The sequence below is a fragment of the Microtus pennsylvanicus genome, chromosome 1 (assembly GCF_037038515.1).
Source record: "Microtus pennsylvanicus isolate mMicPen1 chromosome 1, mMicPen1.hap1, whole genome shotgun sequence".
Classification (NCBI taxonomy): domain Eukaryota; kingdom Metazoa; phylum Chordata; class Mammalia; order Rodentia; family Cricetidae; genus Microtus; species Microtus pennsylvanicus.
Window position 1 is genome coordinate 166,032,126 of NC_134579.1, and position 15,264 is coordinate 166,047,389.

Sequence of the window (15,264 nt, forward strand, 5' to 3'; positions counted from 1 at the left end):
CATAAAATGGAAATCTCATCTATGCAAACTGATGTGAGACAGAAAGAAGGCAAATACATTTGTTTATCCATTGGATGTTTATTTAGTAGCTTCCAGGTCCTAGCCAATGCTCTTGAGAACTTAGAACCCTTCCAGGGAAGACTTGCATATCAATATGAGATTACAGAACAATATAAATCAAGTACCTCTTATAATAATGGCAGCAATAAAGATAATAGATGCAGAACAGAGAAAGGAATGTAAGTCTATAGGAAGCCACTACAGTACAGAACATGGAATCCTTTTGCAGACTAAATTAGGCTCAAAACTATTTTACATGGTCTATATACTGCGTTCACTGGCTAGGACAGCACTTTCGATGCCATGTCACTCCCACAAGGGCTGTGTTCTTACCTGATTTTATAGTCAGGGCACTTGTCCAAGCTTATGGCAGGACATTAGTAAGGAAGCATCTGGACCCAGCTCTGACTCTAGTTCTGCGGCAGATCTTTGACACAGTACTCCCCACAGCCCGAGTACTTTGTTAGCTAGTTTCCCACGCAAATATAAATAACCAGCAAGATGAAAGGCCAAAAGACACACCAAAGTGAGGTAGAGTAACAAGAGGAAGGGCAAAAACCCCTAAAGACTGGGGGGAAAAACCTTAAAAACTTATGTGCCATGTAGTTCCATACAGTCCACGACAGGATTTGATGTGTACAGTTATGACTCCATTATTAAAACATAGCTATAAGATCGATATGGACATCTAAGAGAAGCAACTTCTTATGCCTTTGGGATGAAATGTACATACATGGAAAATTAATTCCTTGCTGGTAAAATGAATTATAATAATTGATTCCAAAGTGCTTGTAAGGAATAGTTCAAGATCTTAGCTTTTGAAGATCAGCATTTTATCGATGATTGATTTTCTTTTGTATTATTTGAATTCAAGCCATGACAGAAAACTGCCGTATCGTAATCCACAATCACTCTACAAACATTTCTCCCACTCCTTCAAATTCTAACACACCTCCTAATAAAACAGGATAAAGTGAGAGTGGAAAAAAATGGCAGGAGATTATAATAGTTTAAACCTTGCTGCACTTACAACTTGAGTGTGAGAAGACAAAAGAAACAATTTGGGGAAACAGAAAATAACTGAACAGCACTGTATTTCTAGCAAATGCCTTACCTGGGTTCAACTTTTCCTTTTTTCAGGCAGGGTCATGCCATGTAGCCATGTACTGAACTGGTACTGATATACCATGTGGCCAGGCTGGTCTTGAACTTCTGGCAGCATTATTTTTGCCTCAACCTGAGCGTACTGAGCATAAGCTACTACACACCTGACATCGGGTCCAACTTTGCAACCTAACCATGTTGACTTCCTTATGACTTAGGCTGGCTTTTATTATTATTTTCTAGGTCTGCTTTAGGATGCATTTAGGAAATGAAATTTTCTAAACAACCCGTCTTTGTTGTGAAGAGCCAGAGAAAATTAGTCTGCCATCTGCCAGTTACCTTGAATAAATATAACACATTTAATATCAATTTCTCACTTTAGAGGCTTTCAATGAGAAACTTTCCACACAGGACACTGAAACAATGTTAAAAGTACACTGGTTACACTTCGCAACAAAAAAGAAATACAAAGACTTGACTTATAATTAACTATACCTTTCATATATATTATTTCCACCAGCAAGGCCGTTTCTGCCCAAAACACCACAGAAACAACTCTCGTTTATCTCTTTTTGAAAACCGTTTTCAGTTTACACTGCTCAATTTGGGCCCAACATTCATGTTTTACAGAACCCTCCGATGCCTAGCGAAGAGCTCACACAATAACCCGTTGCCCGTTGGAAGCAAGAGCGACGGGAATAGCTGCGAGTTCAATGTCACCGTCTAGTTATTCTAATAACGCGCTTACCTCGACGCTCCTCAGAATGAACCCACTTCTCTCTCTCACGTCTTTAAAGGGACACCTCTTAGAAAGCATAAGCAGATGAGCAAGGAGCTTATTCATCCCATCCAGAGAAACAGCATTTGAAAGCCCTTCCGGAGGTCGATAAAGCGTCTCTTTCACTGAACGAAGGTATTCGGTTTTTCTCAAAACGACCTGCCTAATGTTTTCCAGCGCTGTCTCTCTAGCAGTCGGATCTCTGCTACACAGTCCATCCCACCTCACTTCATTCTCGCCTTCAGCCATGACAATCGGGAGCTTTCCTTTCACAGCCTTCAGATGTCTCTCAGCATTCCCCCAAAGCAGTTTGTCTTGTTTTAAACCGAGAAACGTAGAGAAGAAAGTCAGAGAAATCCAGTCGTCACGAAAACAAGCGTCTGGGTGGCATTGGGAACCACAAGTGCCTCTTAAGTTGATGCTTTCAAATAGATCCGCAAGGCAGATCGCCCTTGCACCCTCTCCTACACGAAGGGGCAGTTTTCTGGACAGAGATTGAAAAAAACAAAGTTGGAAAGTTGCACTCTTACAGAGCCGGTTAGCTGGACAGGGAGTCACGGGGAAGTGTTCCCTGTGTCGCAGGGTCAGCGGATATCCTCACGTTGTGGAGCTGTCAAATCCGTGCTTGGCCCCACAAGGCTGGTAACAGTAGAAGGCTCTCCAGCCATTCGGGGTTTTTGTCTGTGCAGCGGCCGCTTCTCCAGCACGTTCCCACCCCGCCCCTCCTCCGACACCAGTCTCCGCCCCCCTCGGCTCCTCCTAGCGCCTCGGCAGGGCAGCGGGCGGGCGCCGGCGGGGTTGGCGACGGACCCTCACCCCTAACTGCTGGGGCCCGAGGCTCCGCCGCTCCGGGGACCGCAGCAGCGTCCACCGATCACAGTGTCAGCGGCAAAGGAGGGCTGCGTCCCCGACCCTGCCGGCTCCCGTGCCCCGGGATACACCGCTGCTTCTCCTACCCCTCTGTCCTCGCCCACTGCCGCCACGCCGGACGGCACCCCACGACCCAGCCGTCCTCGGGCACCGGGCCGCGCTGCAGAAGCACAGGGCCCGAGGCACAGAGCCCGCCCCTTCGCCCAGCCCCGTCGGTGGGGCTCGGCCCAGAGGGCGGGAGCAGGGAGGGGGGACAGGGTCCTCACCCCCAGCCCCTCCCCTGTCCCCGCCCGGGACCGCCGGGAGCCGCTCCTGCCCCCTGCCTGCCTCTCCGCCCAGGCACACGCGACCCGCGCAAGCAGCCATAGGGAAGAGCCCCGCCCTCGGGCAGAGCACCTCCGGACCCCAAGTCCACCGCGCGCCGCCAACCCATGCCGGCTGCTGCGCGTGCGCGAGCCCCGGCGGGGCGCATGCGCCTTCCGCGGTGATTTCCGTTCCCGACGTTTGGTGGCGCTGGCCTTGAAGAAAGGAAAGGAAAAGTAAGGAGTGTACAAATATCCGGAGATGTTTCTCGCACAAGAAAACCACAACAAATAAAGGGCTTGATGGTGTCCCTAATATGATGGGATATAGTTGAAGATTAATCTAAAAAATTGTGACCGCCAGACCCCAGAGTCAGTGGGCAGGGCGTCTTTGCGTTGGCTTTTGGGAAATGTAGTTGTAATGCTACCGACGCCGGCTGTTTGCGACAGAAACTACAACCCCCAGATGCCACCGCAACACTTCAGGTCGCTGTCGGCGAACCAACGGTTCAGGAGGCCAGGGTTAACTGGGAACGTCCATCTGGTAAGCTTGGTAGGCTTGGCTGTGACCTGTTCATTGAAAATATTTTTCCTTCCTCCATTTCCTCTGAAATTCTGGAGCCGCAGCCATCTGGGATTGTCGCCTTTCAGTCCAGGCCCTTTCCTCAGTGGCTTGCGGAAAGAGAGGTGCAGGTGCCCCACCATCCCCATTTTGGTGGATGACTTGAGGCAAAGATTTGGCGATCACTGTCTGAAAGGTCGAGGAGCACACTAAAGCCAGACTAACTGGGAAGGCTCCACGCTGCTTTTCCGCTGGCCTCTTTCGTGTGAAACAGTGCTGGGTGGATTAGGGATCCCTATGCAGGGCAATTGCACCTTTGCTCTTACAGGGGTTCGTTTGGGGCTGTATTTCCTCTTGTCAAATAAAATCAGAAGAAGAGCTTTGAAAGCAAGTCCGTTTTATGTGCGACTGAAAGAACTCGTAGTGTTTTTAGGTTTGAAGTCTAATGAGCTTTGAAAAGGTTCTGTATAAAAACCTCCCAAATTCTTTTACTTCTCTAAAGGTGTTTTGAAGTCATTATACCTGAGAAAACTCAGGATTGGAAGATTTTTAATAACACGGTAATCGGATTAGATTTTAATTGTTTGCAGAGTAAATTTAGTCATAAAATATTAACCAGGGACTAGGGAGACGGCTCAGCAGTTTAGAACACTTGTTCTTACAGAGGACCTGGGTTCAATTCTCAGCTCCCACGTGGCAGCTCACAACCATCCATAACTCTAGGTCCCGAGGATCTTCTGACCTCAGTAGACACCAGTCATACACATGGTGCACAGGCCTGCATACACCAACAGTACAGTCATACATAAACTAAATCAACAAACATAACAAAAAGAAAAAAACTCATCGGGCCTTGAGTATGTCCAACAGTGACAAAGATACGCCTTTATCTTATTAGAAATCTAATGTGTAAATATACAGTTGTGACACTGTTGTGTTGGCGAGAGGAACATTTAGCCAGGCCTTGGAAGTCGTCACCCCAAGGGAGACAAAGACCAAAAGGACAGCCCGCCAGAATCTGCTGAGTGCCTTCCGTGCAATAGGACATCAGTGAGCACAGTATACCCCTCCTGTCATAGAGCCTGAGTTCTAAGAAGAGCCGGGAAATAAGTGATGTAGAACACATAGCGTGTGAAATGATAGCAACCAATTGGCAAGGAATGAAGAGTGCTTGGTTGGGGGCGGTGGGGCGAGGTTACTTTTTCTATCTGAGGAGGATTTGTTCTGGAGCATACAGGCTGGTTGCCTGCCACCTCTGAACAGTTGTTAGATGAGCTTGCAGGGTGGGATCCCCCATATTCAAAGGCCTGCAGTATTGAGACGGCAGAGGGACCTTTTAGGCTCAAGATTTGAGGGGATCCTAAAGGGCTTTGTTATGGGGTTAGGGGGGATATAGAAGTGGGCAGGAAGAGTCTGCATTGGGGCAGGGTGGGGTGTGTATGTGAGTTTTCTGTGCCTTTTTCTGGTTGGACTTAATTTTCTAAACCATTTTCATATTAGCTCATTTAATAACCTTTTGTTCTCCAGAACATCACAATTGGCCTTCTGGGGCCATGTTTTTCTTTTGGGGTGGTATTTGTTTGTTTGTTTTGTTTTCTGTTTGTTTGTTTTTTGTTTTTCAAGATGGGGATTCTCTGTGTATCAGCCCCAACTGTCTTGGAACTAGCTCTTGTAGACCAGCCTGGCCTCAAACTCCTAGAGATCTGCCTACCTCTGCCTCCCGAGTGCTGGGATTAAAGGCGTGTGCGCCACCACTGCCCCAGCTCTGTTTGTGTTTTGCTTTGTTTTGTTTGTAGGTTTTTCCAGTTACTTTTCTGCAAGTTAATTTATGTGCTTTGGAATAGTTGATGAAGCAACAGATCCTATTTGTAGTAGAAATAAAGGAGGAAATCCTGAAGTCACTGGCTGTTGTAGGCTCTAAAGATCACCCAGTAGTTAACGTTGTTTAGGAGGGACCTACTTCCATCTAAGCTTTCAGGGTAGACAGAAGGGTGGTTCAGAGGAACCTGTGTTGCAGAACAAATTGAAAATAAGACCTTTGAGACTGTACCATGTGGTGTACATCTGCCGTCTTTCACTGGGGAGGTGAAGGCAGGAGTTTAAAGGCGGCCTGGGTGGCATGCTGAGATCTTGTTTCACAGGACACAAAACAGTGGAACAAAAGGAAGGAATTGCCACTTGCTGTCATGGAAGAGTGTGCACATTTGTATTTGGGGGAGGGCAGAGGTCAGTAGATTGGCCACTTGCCTTGGGATATGGAAGAGAAATAAGGAAGACCCGGCTGTAGATACAGTTTGAGGTTTCTTGTAGTGTTTGATAATGGTTTGAAGAAGGACGTGTAAAAGAAATCCCGCACTAGTTCAGAATGGAATATAATAGAGGGTTATTTATTTAGGGGTAGACTCACAGATCACAATGCTCAGCTCGAACAGGGAACAGCAACCAAATGCAGCAGCCAGAAGAGAGCAAGCAGACCCACACTTGACGTCAGCATATACAGTATAGGAGGCCCCGCCCAAGTGGGAGGGTAACTTAAAGGCTACTGGCTGCAGGAATCCCTACAGCAATGGTTGTTGATTTCGACAAAGGAGGCACACTCCTTGAAGTTCACCCTATATGAAGTCACCAGCAGGTGTGATCGGAAGGAGCAGTCAGCCTAGAGGGGAAGCCCTCGATGTGTTGTCCTAGAAACAAAATGAAGAGAGAGTTGAAGTGATTTTGTTAAATGTTCTAGGTCCAGTGACATGAGGACTAATTGACCACTACGTTTATCATTTGGAGATTATTAAATACAGCTTATAGGACTCGAGCTGTTGTGCTGCCCCACCCCCTACCCCCAGATCAGACAAAAAGAAAAAATAAAACCAAAATGGCCACCAGTGCCACAATGTGCCACAATGTTCCACAATGTTCCACATATCCAAACGGAAACTAAGTAGTTACCTGGCCTGAGAAGTCAGGAAGATGAGAGAGAATGGAATTTCCCAAATTAGCTGCTCCCTCGCTTCCAGTCCTACATGCTTAGTGTTTCCAAATGAATAATCTGGTTACTTCCTTTTGCTCTGTCTCTCTGCCCCCACCTTTGGCAGAAGGTAACTTTGAAATGACCAGTCTGCTTTCACTGTTTCTGCTCAGTGGTCAGCCTCTCCAGCTCTAAGGCTACCTTCTCTGCAGCCCACTGAAACACTCGGCTTAGTTTATGGAATGAAGTGTTGCTCCATTCCTGGGTTGAAAATAAAGATAACTTAAGGTTTTTCCATTGTAGCTTCGTTGTTTGAGGAGGTCATTGGCCGTGTTGAAAAGAGACACAAAATTCCCATCATGCTTTTCTTTGTTCAGACAGCCTCATCATGTCTTTGACTCATCTTCCTTTGAAGATCTTAGCTCAACTATTTCTTGCTCGAAGACATGTCCCTAAAACAAACAAATAAATTTACTTTTATTGCAGCACGTATCTTATTGGCTCATGTGTTGCAAATGCAGTATGCAGTTATGTTCTCCATAATTTGATTTGCACCTGGCCCTGATAAAGGCCGAGCACCTGAGAGCAGTGACAGGGTCTGGTTCACCAAGCCTACCTAAAGCTCAGGAGGTTGCTGGGTTCCCAACACAGACTCAACAAATGCTTGCTGTTTGTTGTGTGCACTGACCCTTGTTTGCTATCCCAGCACTCTGGAAGCTGATACAGGAGAATCAGGAGTTCGAGACCAGATTGAGTACTTAGCAAGACCTTGTTTGGGGAGAAGGGCAAGTTGTGAGTAAGCATCGCACCAGTGGACAAAAACACTTTATCCTGGTACTTTCCAAAGTACTACATATTGTTCATGAAAAAAGCAAGGTGGATGAAAGTCAGTATAATGAAAGCATTTTAGATAACTGTATATTCTATGAGCTATTTATTAAGATATTTGAAGAGCAAATAATTCTTAAACCGTCATTCAGTGGAACCAACTTCATAAAACTACCAAGACCAAGTGCATCCACAGAAGGCAGCTACAGATCACTTCCTTGTCCGTTCTTCTCTCTTTCCTAGCGACCTCTTTCGGGTGTAGTTCACAGTAGAGTTCATCCTCCTCGTGTATTTCATCCTCTTACAGCTTCTTGCACATTTTCATCCTTTCCTACTGTGCCATCATCGCTCACTGCCGTAGTTTGCTGAGTCCTGCAGCATTGTGATACCATCTTTAATGCCATCCAGCCGCTGGCCTGACGCCGCAACAGCTGGCCTACCCAGTGTTTTAACCCTGGGAAACAGTTTAGGGTGATTGTAATCAGAATAACAAGCTCCAAAGTCTCTGGGAGATGCTCTGAAAACACAGTAAAAACTAGCACAAGTTTCAGTGGTGAGCAGTGGTCCCAAAGGCTCTGTGTTGTTAACTTGACCGCATCTGGAATTAACTGAAATCCAGCAACTGGACACACCTCTGAGGAATTTTTAGTTAATTGGATTATTTCCGGTCGGAAGACACCCCAAATCTGGACCACACCTTCTCATAGCAGCCTGTATAAAAGACAGGGAAGAAAGAGGCTTCCGCATTTCACCTGCTTGCCCTCATTCTCACTGGCAAGTTCATCTGTCCTGCTGCTGAGGCCTTCCTTCTCTGCCATCAGAGCCTGCTTCTTTGGGATTCCAGCGATGCACACTGAAGAGCAGCTGAGACAGCCGTCCTCGTGGACTGAACGACTGTGGGATTCCTGGACTTCCCGTTGAGAGACGGCCGTTGTTGGACTAGCTGGACCACGGCCTGTGAGCCACTCTAATAAATCATATATGTGAGTGTATACACACACACACACACACACATCTGGAAGTTTCCATGTGATTCTATATCACCCAGCCCCTTTTTAAAAGAAGCCCTTACTAAAAGGAGGACGCTAGGGCACAAAGGTAAAGGGACTGACTTGAGGTTAGACTGTAGGGAGACACATGGGAGCTGGGTTCAGAAATTCGTCATTTCTCCGAGAAAACAGTTCTGAAAAGGGCAAAGATAGCCTGGTATTGTGTACACATCTGTAATCTCAGCACTTGGGAACTGGAGTAGGGGTTTCAGGTCATTTTGCACCTCCATGCAAAATTTGATAATTTAGTAACATACTTGGAAATACCTGCGAAGTAAATGGCATATTGGTTTTCCTGCTAGGTTTTTTCCTTCCTGTAGGAAATTTACACGAGAAACTATCATGTTGCCTTGGAACTTAGAATCAATAAGAGAAATGAGGTTTATAATGTGGTCACTTAATACTGTTAAGTATTAAGTTCAAGGCCATTATGGGTTACAGGAGACCCTGTCCCAAAGGAGAGTAAAACTGACTGCTAAGAAAGTGGTGCTCACCCTGATGAAATAGTTTTGTTAATTTTTAAAAATATGGCCCTGCATGCCTTTTCCAACTAGAAAGTAGGATAGAGGTTCAACTCAGCGGTAGCTTAGCATGTGCGCATGCCCTGGGTGCAGCCTCCAACACCACAAAAAGAAAAACAAAGCAGGAAGGATGGTTAGGAGCAGCTCATATTGCACTCACTTATGGTCCCTCCTAAGTGGGAGGCTTAGGCTAAAGGACTGCTTGAAGCTTGAATTTCCAGAGCAACCTCCCAGAGCAGGCACAGGACACTGTGTGTGAAAAGATGTGGCCACTTGAACAGAATTGTGCACTAGTCAGGAAATACTCAGGTTCAAGATGCCTCAAACAGGAATGTTCGTTATGAAATTCATTGATGAAATTGAATCAAATCAGTGAAATTCATTGCTAAAAACAGCAATAACAAAAAACAGGGCTCCTAACTCTTATGGGCTTAGAAACACAGTCTTTGCTAATATATAGGAACTGTAAGGTGCACACACATACACACACACACACACACACACACACACACACACACACGTACATGCATTAATATGGGATTGATCAATTTATGGGGATGATAATTTATTAACATAGATTGAAATGCATGCCAAGTAAACGGCATATTGATTTTCTTGCTAGGTTGTTCTTCCTTCCTGGAGGAAATTTACACAAGAAACTATCACGTTGCCTTGGAACTTAGAATCAACAAGAGAAATGAGGTTTATAATGTGGTCACTTGATACTCTTAAGCTGTGAGAAGCCTCCATGGTAGCACTTTGCTGCTTCTCCTGGCCTTTTGAGTTGCTTCTTCTCGGCTTCTATTCTTTAGTGGAAGGAGCCCTTTGTTCATACACATCCATATTGCAGTCTTGTTCTGGCCTCTGTCCGTGAGCAGGTTTTGCATACACACACACACACACACACACACACACACACACACACACACACACACTCACACTGGTTCACTATGTAGTTGGCTCTTGAACGACAAGTTCTTAGTGTGTGTTTGCTTGAGTCAGGGCTTGATGCACAGCTTAGGTTGGCCTTGTCTGAGATCCTGCAGCCTCATCCCGAACGCACCATAAGGTCTGGCAGAACAACATACATTGGACCGTTGCTGGCATTTCTGTGTGTCTCTGTGTATGTGTTTGACGTGTGTATTTGTGTTTATGTACATATGTGTGTTTGTGTAAGTGTATCTGGGTGTGGATGGATGTACCAGGCTTTGAACTCATGGCCTTGTGCATGCTGCTGTTCGGCTCTAGCCCAGAGCATGGTTTGGTTTTGATTTTTCTTTTGTTTTGTGGTACTGGGGATTAAACCCAGGGCCTCAATGTTCTATGTAAGCCCTCTACTACGGAGTACTAGATCCCCAGCCCTCACGCTTTCCTCATTGTGAGACGTGTGTTTAGTTGTTCGGGTTGGCCGTGACCTGGCTCGGTGGAGGTCAGCATGAGCTCTATCAGGCTAACTGTGGTGAGACTATGGCACTGTCGACTCCATAGCCAGCTCCGGTTGCTGTTGTGAGCTGGGCTGGGAATAGCCACTGGCACTGTTTGGGGACGCCAAGCCCATCCAGCACAGGTGCGATCCCAGCTGGCTTGAGCGGCAGGAGGGTCTCTTGAACCCAGGAGTGGGAGGCCCTGCTGTCAGTAAGACATGAATGATTTGCATAGGAACAGTCATCTCTCTAGTAAATCTATTCCACGGTGAAAAGTGACTACTTGATAGAACAGAAGACACAAAAGTAGGAGAGGGAGGGAGAAAATATGTTTACAATACCTTGCATACATATATGAAATTGTCCAAAATTTAAAATTGAAGAAGTGGTCCCTTGTGTTTGTAGCCAGCTTTCTACATTGTGTACTACAGTCTACTACATAGCTGACAAAATAAGTGTTACATGAGAAATTGCCTGCTTATGCCATTGAGCTTCGCGCCAACAGCTTGCAGTGGGTTTGGGGGAGACAGAAGTTACATGACATGGGGTTTGGTGCCCTTCACCCCTGTGTTGCTTAAAAATTAACTGGATAGTGATAAATTTTCAACAAGTTTAGAGAAATTAGCTAGCTTTTATTTGTGATTCACGAGGCAGGTAAAACTGCAGTACTGAGCATGGCAGGGCTGATCTTTTATAAAGTGGCTGGAGTGTCAGCAAGGAAACAAAAGCAGGCTTGCTTGGTGTCACCTTACCTCGGGTGTCACCGCATAGCATGTCATAGCATGTCATAGCAGATGGGACCTCCTTATGCTGGGCAAACTGGCCGTCGTGGAAAGTCAATGATTCTTCTCTTGGATCAAGAGCTCATTTCTCTTAAAATGCATGGTGATAGAAAGTAAAAGTGCTGTCTATCGGTCAATCAGACAGAAGTTCTCCGCTCATGGCCGGCCCGTACAGTGACCCTGGCTTTGTCCTTGCAGGACACTCGCAGCTGCTAAGCAGTGGCTGTATTTTTATACTCCTGCCGGCAGGAAAAGGGAGTCTGTTGCTCCACATCCCTGGCAGGACAGGTATCTTAAGTTAGCCAATCCCCGCTGGCTCTGGGGCGTCCGTTCGCTGTGCCGGTCTCCATCTGGGTGTCTTCTCTAGCGGGTGTCTGAAGACCCTTGCTTACGTTTCCTTGGGCTGTGTGTTTAGAGTTCTTGTGAAGTGGGAGCCTGTCCTTGCAAACATTTTTATCTGTCTGGCTATCTTTTACGTTCTTAAGGCTGTCCTTTATAAATTGGTTTTAAATCTTAATCAAATCCAGCTTGAAAATGTTATGTTTCAGACAGTGGACTTTTAGTGTTGTATCTAAAACATATCGCCATACCTAAGGTCAAATAGATTTTCTGTTACCTTCAACAGGTTTTAAAGTTTTGTGGTTTACATAAATGTCTATGATTCACCTTGAGCTGAATTTTTGATAAAATAAAATTTTTGTGCTTAGATTTATTTATTAAAGTTTCTACTGGGTCTGAAATTATTATTTAGGTCACCAAACAATAAAATTAAAAATAAAAGGCAAAGTAAAGACCCAGTTTACCAACCCCTCGCAGCTGTATTGTGTGCCGTTCTTAGCAAAGAGGCTTGAGATCAGCAGCGAGTTTATCTGGAACACTGGGGACAGGACTCATAGTTCCTGTCAGGGCACCCGTCTGTCATCTGCTGCTCACTGGCAGGTGGCTGTGTGCTGTCAGTCAGGGTTAGCGAGGCTCTTCGTTCAGTGAGAACTACAATTTTCCGGCCATCTTACTCCAGGCTGCTGTGTTTTCTGTTTCTCTGCTTTGTCCTGGAAGTTTGAAACAATCTACCCGTAGCCTCCCCATATTGCCCAGAAAACAATGTTTTGCCTCAAAGTGTTTCCTTGGTCTTTCCTCTTTTGACTTACTGAAAACTGTCTTGTCAATGTCAGCCAAGCTGTGTGTTCATGTGTGTGTGTACACGTGTTATAGAAATGAATCATAAAGCTTTACTCTTAAGAGTTTGAAATTTTAGATTTTAAGGTTTTATCAAAGCTTCTTTTAATTCTTTAGCAGTATTGATTTAAAAGATTTCAGAATCATTCAAAATGTTCCTTTCAGAGTAGCATCACAGGCACTAGCCTCAACCCTGTCCTCACACTTCATGTGATTTCCATCCATAGAGATAAACTAATAAACCACATTCACAACCATGTTTCTCATTGTGTGTGTGTGTGTGTGTGTTTCCAAATTAGTGTCTTTGAATGTATATCTAAATTTCCTGTTCCTGGCATATGTTAATAGATAGAAGTTTTGAAAACAAAAATTGTTAAATCTGTCTTCACTTTGCCTTTCTGGAAAGATGTATTTACCAACTACAGCATATACACAGAATTTATGACAGATTTTTTACAAATCTGTCTTACTACTGGCTCTATTCTTATATTTTTATTGCTTTTATTACCTACATGTTTACCCTTATATAGAGAGATAAGATTGAATTTTATATGAATAAAAAATATGAATACTGGGCATGGTGTTACTTGCCTGTAATCTCAGCCCTCAAGAAGTTGAAGCAAGAAGATCTGGATTTGAACCAAGCTTTTATTATGTAGGCAAAATTAGTCTCATACATGACTACACACATAAATATCCAAACATAGCTTTAAAAATACCAGTAATAGTATGAACTGTCTCCCCTCCGCAGTGAACAGTGTCGGTATGTTGGCTCCCTTGGTTTGTGTCATTTTTCCCAATGAAAAGGGAGCATCGCATGCATTGTCCACGTGTCCTTGGCATTGCGAATGTTGTCTAACGGTTTCACACAGGATAGCTTAGGGTAACTGAAGTTACAGATGTCTGTGGACCACTATGTGGCCACTGGGAATCGAAGTTTGGTCTTTGTGGAGGGTTCTCATTCCCTCTGGGGCTCTTGGCCACCAGGCCAAGAGGGGAGAGAGGCAGATGGGGCAACAGAAAGCTTTGGACACCCATGAGCGCAAATGGAGACAGATTTCAGTGAATTGGCTGAATTGTGTTTCAGAGTACAAGGAAGATATAGGATTGGGGAGTCTGGGAGCAAACCTAATTTGCACTAAGTGGCACACTCCTATCACAAGACTTAGTATATGGCAGTAGAGTCCTATAGCAGAGCCCCTTGCACAGGCCTTCTCAGCAGGGATCCGTGCCGAGGGTCAAGCTAAAGATGAGCCAGGCGGCTGGTGGGTGGTAGCTTTTAGATAAGGTCAGCAGTCCAGAGCCATTCTCCAGACAAGGGCAGGTAGACAGCAGGAAGCTTTGCTGGAGGGAGGCAGCTCCTGGCTGAGCTATTGAGATAAACTGCTAGGCCCTGGGAGGCTGCCACCTCTGAGCAGCCAGCAATGTCTTCCACAGTCTTAGAGCAGCCAGTGCTCTTAACTGCTGAGCGCTGCCCCAGCCCCGCATTTCTACTTCAGTGTTTTTATAGATTCTAGTTTTACTCAGTTGTAGTCTCCAAAAGCATTGGAGAAGATATAACTTAGAGAAATTTTTCTAAAATAGAGTATTTTTCATGAGAGAACTAGTCAAAGGACACAGCAACAGTTAAGACCTTTGGTTAGGTCCTAAAGGCTCTGATAATGCTTTACTTTGAAACAGTTTTAGGCATTGACAGTAATAAAAGCATTAAAATTGTCACATACCTAACATTATAGTTGGTTAAATATATCTTAATGAGAAAATAACTTGCATAAATATTTATATGCTCTTTAAAAATTATACTTTAATCAAACAATGTATATGTAACTATTTATTATGTTATATTAAATAAAAAGAGCAACTTACAAGAACATGTATTTCAATCTCTACTTTTGTTTAAATGATAAGACTGAGCTGATATAAAAATGTTAGTTTTTATTTGTTTGTTTTTGTGGGGTTTTTTTAGTCTTTTTTTAAGATTTATTTATTCATTATGTATACAGCATTCTGCTTCCATATATGCCCACACACCAGAAGAGGACACCAGGTCTCATTACAGATGGTTGTGAGCCATCATGTGGTTGCTGGGAATTGAACTCAGGACCTCTGGAAGAGCAGTCAATGCTCTTAACCTCTGAGCCATCTCTCCAGGCCCCTATTTTTGTTTCTTAAGACAGAGTCTCTCTACATAGTCCTGGCTGTCCTGGAACTCACTTTGTAGACCAGGATAATACCAAATTGGTAAATTTTATGCTGATTTTTATTTTCTAGTGTAATCTCCAAGTTCTGTAGAATGAGCATTTATTATTTTTTAAAAGAAGAATATGCAGACAGAGACAGAGACCCAAATTGGAACACTGGACTGAAATCCCAAGGTCCAAATCAGGAGGAGAAGGAGAGAGAGCACGAGCAAGGAACTCAGGACCACGAGGGGTGCACCCACACACTGAGACAATGGGGATGTTCTATTGGGAACTCAACAAGGCCAGCTGGCCTGGGTCTGAAAAAGCATGGGATAAAACCGGACTTGCTGAACATAGCAGACAATGAGGACTGCTGAGAAGTCAAGATCAATGACACTGGGTTTTGATCCTGCTGCATGTACTGGCTTTGTAGGAGCCTAGGCAGTTTGGATGCTCACCTCACTAGACCTGGAAGGAGATGGGAGGTCCTTGGACTTCCCACAAGGCAGGGAACCGTACTGTTCTTTGGGCTGACGAGGGAGGGGGAGGGATATGGGAGGCGGTGGAGGGGAGGAGGCAGAAATCTTTAATAAATAAATAAATTAAAAAAAAAGAAAAACATCTGAGTACTCAATAAATGTTACTTGAATATAAAAAAAAGAA

General features: G+C 44.7%; 2 protein-coding genes across 4 annotated transcripts in view; one reads left to right on the plus strand and one right to left on the minus strand.

Moving 5' to 3' along the window:
- Positions 1-2,991, minus strand: part of Sesn1 (sestrin 1) — a 102,030-nt gene extending 99,039 nt beyond the window's left edge. The window contains exon 1 of one of the 2 annotated variants that reach the window (XM_075944752.1): positions 1,913-2,991. In XM_075944752.1, the coding sequence (XP_075800867.1) occupies positions 1,913-2,191 (279 nt within the window). In that variant the 5' untranslated portion in view covers positions 2,192-2,991. The remainder of the gene's footprint in view (positions 1-1,912) is intronic. The other variant, XM_075944769.1, reaches the window with a different exon arrangement.
- Positions 2,992-3,369: 378 nt separating this feature from the next.
- Cep57l1 (centrosomal protein 57 like 1) overlaps positions 3,370-15,264 on the plus strand; it is a 56,644-nt gene continuing 44,749 nt past the window's right edge. The window contains exon 1 of one of the 2 annotated variants that reach the window (XM_075944792.1): positions 3,370-3,658. In XM_075944792.1, coding sequence (XP_075800907.1) covers positions 3,536-3,658 — 123 coding nt within the window. In that variant the 5' untranslated portion in view covers positions 3,370-3,535. The remainder of the gene's footprint in view (positions 3,659-15,264) is intronic. The other variant, XM_075944782.1, reaches the window with a different exon arrangement.